Source organism: Brassica napus, chromosome C2, assembly GCF_020379485.1.
Source record: "Brassica napus cultivar Da-Ae chromosome C2, Da-Ae, whole genome shotgun sequence".
Classification (NCBI taxonomy): Eukaryota; Viridiplantae; Streptophyta; class Magnoliopsida; order Brassicales; family Brassicaceae; genus Brassica; species Brassica napus.
Window position 1 is genome coordinate 46,812,790 of NC_063445.1, and position 7,395 is coordinate 46,820,184.

At 40.2% G+C, this 7,395-nt stretch overlaps 1 protein-coding gene across 1 annotated transcript; it reads right to left on the reverse strand.

The window, feature by feature from the left end:
• Nucleotides 1-5,417: 5,417 nt before the first annotated feature.
• Nucleotides 5,418-7,111, reverse strand: LOC125581971. Its single transcript, XM_048748301.1, has 2 exons — nt 6,300-7,111; nt 5,418-6,239 (listed from the first exon to the last, which is right to left on the reverse strand). The coding sequence occupies exons 1-2, from the start codon at nt 6,892-6,894 to the stop codon at nt 5,839-5,841; spliced, it is 996 nt and encodes a 331-aa protein (XP_048604258.1). The 5' UTR covers nt 6,895-7,111; the 3' UTR covers nt 5,418-5,838.
• Nucleotides 7,112-7,395: the final 284 nt, after the last annotated feature.

A 7,395-nucleotide genomic window follows, 5' to 3' on the forward strand; every position in this document is an offset into this window, starting at 1 on the left:
TCGAGGTGTAACTTTGATCACTGCTAACCAATTTATACCCGAATCTCTCATCCGAGGGTATGGAAGGAAGCTAACTTGCTCTGCTTATGAAGCTAAGATGAAAGGCTCAAATTTGTTGTACCTTCGTCCACCGTTGACATCAACTACACCGAATTTGTTAGACCGAACACCTCTGTTGACGACGGGGTCGAACCATTCACATTTGAAGATGACACATTTCAGCTTCAGTATCCCTGGAAATTCGACTTCAATAATCTCCGTCAAGATCCTGTAGAAATCTGTTTCCCCTTTCACACATATTCCATAGTTATTGGTCGCCCGCTGTCTACCATACTCATATGTGTGAAAAGTATAGCCTCGTGTGAAATACATATGCGATGTGGTAACCTTTACAAGTGGAGATTGAATTACTTCGTGTAACCACTTAGGATAATCTGCATCGTCGTCACAATCAACCTGCAAAAATAAAGGGAATGTTGAAATACAAATCATGTATGAAAAAGAGTTTGAGTTAATATCTGATTCCGCAACCACTTAATGAAGTGTTGATCTTTCCTTTTATCTACGTCACTTGTGGATATACCAGGAAATGTTTCTTCGACTTGAGAAACAAATAGGCTGTAAAATCACATTTTATAGGAATGAATCTCTCGCAATTATATAATTAATTATACTTATATGTGTTTCGAAGTGTCCATATATGTTACCTTTCAAAATAACGCATCAATGGATCCTCGCAATTGAGTAGAATATAGGTGTGTGCACTATGAGCGTCTTGTTCACTCGACCACCAAACCTCTTTAGACTTCCCACCGAGTCCCCCAATCTGGCTAAAGATGTCTGGAACACCAGCAACAGCATATGTTGGCGCAACACCACCATCATCATATCTTCTTGGAGCTCTTCTCCGGGTACGTACTTTTGACGCAAAGTAGTACGATGTGAAGTGAAAAACTTCTTCCGTCAAACTTCCAGCAATTATAGAACCTTCAACTTTGGCGAGGTTCTTTGCTTTTCCCTTCAAATATTTTATGGCTCGCTCATATTGATACATCCATCCGTAATGTACAGGTCCACGAAGCAATACCTCATATGGGAGGTGGACAGCTAGATGCTCCATGACGTCAAAAAAATCTGGGAGGAAATATCTTCTCCAAGTTGCACAATAAGATGGGAATGTTCTCCTGAAGCTGTTCCACAACTTCTTCTTTAAGAGTGTGTGTGCTCAGATCCCTGAAAAATGCTCCAATGCCTTTTATATTCCAAAAAACATTAAACACATTTTTAGTCATATATTATTTTGCAAATTAGACCGTTATAAAATTATTGTGATATAATACACTACGTACCTGCAAGTGGTTCATGTACGTTTGTTGGAAGTAGCTCCGCAAATGCAAAGGGCAATAGTCGTTGCATAAAGACATGACAATCATGACTCTTCATCCCGGAGAACTTTTGACCCTTTTCAACACATCTAGAGAGATTCGAAACATACCCATCGGGGAACTTCACTTCTGATGCCACCCAGTTGAACAACACCGACTTTGTTTCTGAAGACAATCTGAATATCGGAACGGGAACTTGTCCATTGCTTTTACTATGTAACTCGCTTCTTGAGCAAATATCCGGCAAGTCCAACCTCGATTTTATGTTGTCTTTTGTCTTCTATGGGACATTCAATATTGTATTCATGATGTTCTCAAAGAAATTCTTCTCTATATGCATCACATCGAGGTTGTGGCGCAGAAGAAGATCCTTCCAATATGGCAACTCCCAAAATATACTCTTCTTGTGCCAGTTGTGATGAACACCGTAAGAATCAGGCATATTACGAGGGACATGCCAATTACCACCTCAACGAACTGTTTCGTTAGCTCCGTAGTAGTCGATTTGCGCTTCAATTTGTTCTCCAGTTAGATATGGAGGAGGAGTGTCTCTCACAACCTTTTTGTGCCTAAACAAATTCTTGTTTCTTCGGTAAGGATGGCCAATGGGCAGAAATCGACGGTGACAATCAAACCAACTTGTCTTCCTACCGTTCTTCAGTTGAAACGCATCTGTCGTTCCATTACAATATGGACAAGCTAATCTCCCATGTGTAGTCCATCCAGACAACATCCCATAGGCAGGGAAATCACTTATGGTCCACAAAAGCATCGCTCGCATCGTAAAATTCGTCTTCGTTGAACAGTCATACGTCCTCTCCCCTGTTGACCACAAATCCTTCAACTCTTTTATCAGTGGTTGTAGGAAAACATCCAGGTACCTTTTTGGATGGTTCGGACCAGGTATTAATATGGTCAAGAATAGCAACTCCCGTTGCATGCACATCTCCGGTGGCAGGTTGTATGGTGGAAGAAAGACTGGCCACAATGAATATTGTCTCCCAGACATTCCGAACGGACTAAATCCATCTGTGCATAGTCCGAGATACACATTCCGGCTATTGCTAGCGAAATCCGGATGTACTTTGTTGAAATGTTTCCAGGCTCTTGCATCTGATGGATGAGTTATCTCACCATCCGTCTGAGTATGCTCGGCATGCCATCTCATCTTTCCAGCAGTCTGCTCTGATTGATACAATCTTTTCAATATGTCTGTAATTGGTAGGTACCACATCCTTTGGTACGGTGCCCTATTACATCCCCGTCCTTGCGGCTTGAATCGTGGCTTCTTGCAGAATCGACCTTCTTCTAGCTTCTCATCATCTCCCCAATAGATCATGCAGTTGTCGATGCAAACATCTATCATCTCCGAAGGCAACCCAAGACTATAAACCAGTTTCTGAATCTCATAATAAGAATCAGCAGACACATTGTCTTCCGGCAAATACTCGTTAAACAAGTCCGCCCATTCGTTCATGCAACTTTCAGGTAGATTGTGATCAGTTTTAATATTCATCATTCTAGCAGCCAACGACAATTTAGAGAGACCTTCTCTACAACCACTGTAAAGAGGTTGATTCGCCGCGTTTAACATTTCGTAAAACTTTTTTGCATCTATATTAGGTTCTTCATCTTCATCATGAGCTACGAATGCATCAGCTACCATATCATGAACCCTATCATAATCTACCATCTCCTCCTGATGGTAACTATGTTCATTATGCAAATGATGATCAACCGATTCTTTTTCCTGAAAATTGCTATTACTACTACTAGCTTCATTCTGATCATAATTAAAACCTTCTCCATGTTGAAACCAGATATAGTAATTTGGCGTGAAACCTCTATTTATTAAATGCTTCCAAACATTTTCACGGTTTGCCAGTTTCGAATTGTTGCATTTCCGACAAGGACAGAACATCTTACCACTTTCTTGGGCGACCGGTGTTGAATCTGCTTGATGCATAAATTTCTCCAGCCCCGCGAGGTATTCTTTCGTCACTCTCCTGTTAGCATCTCTATGCATATACATCCACTTCCGCAACTCGTAAATAGTCTCGGAGCCAGCCATTTTTTTTCTTTCACGTTTTTTGTTGTTGGTGTGTTTAAAATGATGTTCAAACATCCATATTTATAGAAAATTTTGAATCTGGTAGTTGTAATTTTCCTATGAATTTACGACGAAAATTAATTAGGTGGGAAAAAAAAACGTGTAACACCTACAAAGTTGGTGGATTCAAAATTTCCTCGCTAAATACACGTAAATTATTTCCTCGAAAATAACACGCGAAGTTTACGTCGTATTTACGAGGAAATAGTATTTCCTCGTAAAAGACACGTCAATTTAACGAGAATATAATGATGATACTATTTTCCACGTAAATTCCTCGTAAAATCGACGTAAATTTACGAGGATTGTTTTTCCTCGTTAAGTTTCCTCGTTAAGCTTGTGTTTTCTTGTGGTGTTTTGGTATGTAGCTTTTATGTCAAACATAATTCATTCAAATAACTATGCTGGCAAAAATATAAATATTTTTTAAACATATATCATAATTTGAAAATTTTTAATCGGATATTTTAAACATTTCGACCGAAGTTTATACTATACTATATTAAAATAGAATAGTTCACCTAATTTATACATTGAGTGGTAACGTGTATTTGCGTTTTGAAATTTCATGCTTTATAAAGGGTATTATTTTGCTATTGTGTTGAATGAATGCTCTAAGTTGATGGAGATTCACGTACATGTTTGTACTGACAGTTTATATAGCTTTCATACAATATTTGAATAAACATTACATTATAGTATACTAATCTATTCATCAAAATAGTATAGTTTCATCATATGTCGCTTTCATTCTTACACTCCCTCCTACTCTTTCTCTCCTCCCCTCCCTTCCCCGGTCTCTCTCAGTCTCTCTCTCCATTCCTCCTTCCTTTCCTCCATACTTCTATCTTTCCTCCTTCCGCCTTCCTCCTCCTCCCCTCATGCTCTTCACCTCTCCATTTTCCTCATTTTTCCATTCATCAATATAGTAACTATCATCAATTGCCATATTATTCTAAATGAAATATAGTATATTTTAGACCTTCAAGTTTAGGGTATAGGTAGTTCCGTTATGGGTTTAGGGGGGTTTAGGGTTTAGGTAGCTCCGTTTGTGGGAACCGAAATTCGCACTGTCGATTTCCGTTTAAATAAGGAAAGTAGGAGAACCCTAGTTTCCTAGAGGTCCCGGATATCTGCTAATACCACACGCTAAGCAATCAGAACACGAGATAACAATGACAAATTATATGAAATCGCAATAAGAGAGCAAAGAGAAGTCTTATTCTGAATTTGCGTATGAGCGTTTACAACAAGGTATAAGCCTGGGCTCGAGAGCTGTCGGCGAGATTCCTAGTTCTAACAACCCTAAGACGGCTAAACCTAATTGAGTCGCAGCTCGAATAACAAAAACGGAAAGTTGCCTAATTGCCCTAAGTGCTAAGTTTTCTCTCAAAAATCCTCTCCCCCCATGCCTCTCGCCTAGGACTCCTTATATACTGGTCTCCAAGGTCGGTTTACGCTTTTCCCCTTCTCCCCTTAAGCCGTCATAGCATAAAAATGGAGATATTCCATTTTTTCCGATCTTCGTAATTATCTTCAAAATTTCGTATTTATCCGCGGAAACTTGAAGTTTATCTTTCCTTGCGAACCAAGCGTAAACCGTTATGCGGCTTACGGGCTGTTGGTTAAGAAATCGTAAGTTGTAAGAAATCGTAAGTTGGGCTTTGAATCATGTCTTAGGTCCCTTTGGGCCGTCTTCTGACTCGAAGCGTTTATTACGGTTTCTTTCGATAAAGAATGATCTTTCCGCGGTTTTTACAGTAAAGTTTGATCGATAACTTAGAATGGCGGGGAATCGTGAAATGGGTTCACTACGGCCTTCGGGAGATAGCACCGAAGGTGATACGCCCAAAACGGGAAGGATGGATTTGGCCGGGTGTTTGATATGAACCGAGAATGCGATGGCACTTCTGGAACTGGAATGGAATGAATGGATCGTCAAGAGCTGCAGAATGACTCTTGATATACCACGATCTAAGGCTAACCACCTAAGAAACAATGAAGGTGTGTTGGCTAACCACCAAACGACACAAAAGATGATTGGCTGACCACCAAATCAACAAGCCGGTTCAACCCGATGAACTAGCTAAGAACTATCTCTCTCACTCAGAGAAAAGAAGAATCGAAAATAAACAACAAAAATGAACTGATTTTATTCATCAAAGGGACTACATATTTATACTACTTGTAGTCAAAGAGAATTAAAGAGAATTGTTGGAAAACAAGGCATAGAAAATAGAAACATTGACTAGAATATTATTAATGAGTCAAAGACTCAGTCTTCCATGCAGATTAGTCAAAGATGACCATTCGGTTCACGTTCTGGTCAAGGAAACCCTTCGACTACTGTCCAGGTTCATCCGAACCAGATGGATGCACGGGGTAAAGATAAGGACGCTTGCGGGACTGTCCGGATGGTCCGCCAGATAAGAATGCATGTCCGTCTTTGGTTTCTTCACGACCCAAGCTAAGTCTGGCTCGACCGTGGGTTTTAGAATGTCGAGTTGGTCGGGGAAGACGGGCTGTGGTTCGGTCGGTTAGGTCGTCTGGACGTGGTTCTAGCCGAAGCTCCAATCGGGACGCACGCGGGACGGGTCGGTCAGTCTGATCGGTACGGTCGGATGAACGAACCTCGGTCAAATTGTTCAGAACGTCCTGATCTCCATGCTGGTTGGCTCCAATGGACTGATCCACGAACCAGGGCACATTATTCCCTTCCTCTTCAAAAAGATTTGTCCTCAAATCTGAAACATTAAAAGGAAAAGGATTATAAGCAAAAGAACCATAATCAGCACAATGATCACCTTGAGTTTGGTCCGGTATTTGAATTGGCAAAGGCTCTTCCTTTTCTGGCTCGGTTTCAAGGTTCTCATTCTCCAAAGTCACCAACGGTTTTTGCTTTTGACACTTGTTAGCATAATGACCGATCCTATGGCATTTGAAGCACCTGGTGGAATGAGCTTTGCTTTTGGGTTTCACAGCTTTGCTTTTATCAAAAGAAATCTCATTAGTTTTCAAATCAGAATTTGAAAGATAAGAAGACTTACATTGCTGTTTTGGTGCCGAAGAAGTGTTGGTGTTTCCCTTCCTTTTGAGCTGTCGGATAGCATGAATTGCCTTATGCAACATCTTCTCCAAACTAGCATATGTTTGAAGCTCGTTTTGATCAACCACTACACGGTTGCTTCTCTTGGCTTTGGTGAAGGGACGATCACCACTTCTGACCCACTTCTCATCATTGGACCTGTTTTGTCTCTTCCTTTGTTTCTGCACAAAATCAAATTCGTTAGAAGCAAACTGTCTCTTGTCAAAAATCAATTGCTTCTTTTCAACAACAGTTTTAAAAGGAAAGTAGACATCATCTTGTAGTGGTTTTGATTTTTTGAGAAGTCCAAACATCCTGAAACACTTAACAAAGTTAGCAAATAAAAATCCTCACACTCTCAAAGTGTTTAGCTCACGATTTTTAGATGGTCACTTAGAGTTCTTTCACTGGTTCAAAGGATGATAGGCAGTCAAAATTCAGCAATCAAAACCCAAAACAAACTTTTGTGAGAAAAAGAAAAGAGAAGGTAAGATGAAGAGATTTTTGATATGGATCCGCCTTAACTGTCCTAAGGCTGAATTTCTCTTCAGCCAGCAGGGTTTCTCTTCCACCACTCCCCCTGGATTTCTCTTCAGAAGTGATTCACGCCAAAACTTTTTTTTTTTTTTTTTATCGATTTTTTTTTTATAATAGGCGATCACAAGGGAGTAAAGGAACAGCCCGGATCCAAGAAATAAGAAAAGAAAAAAACGTGGAGAGATGAGAAGATGAAAGATGAAAGAAAACAAACCAGCCAAAGTGGCTCTGATACCAAGTTGATACGCCCAAAACGGGAAGGATGGCTTTGGCCGGGT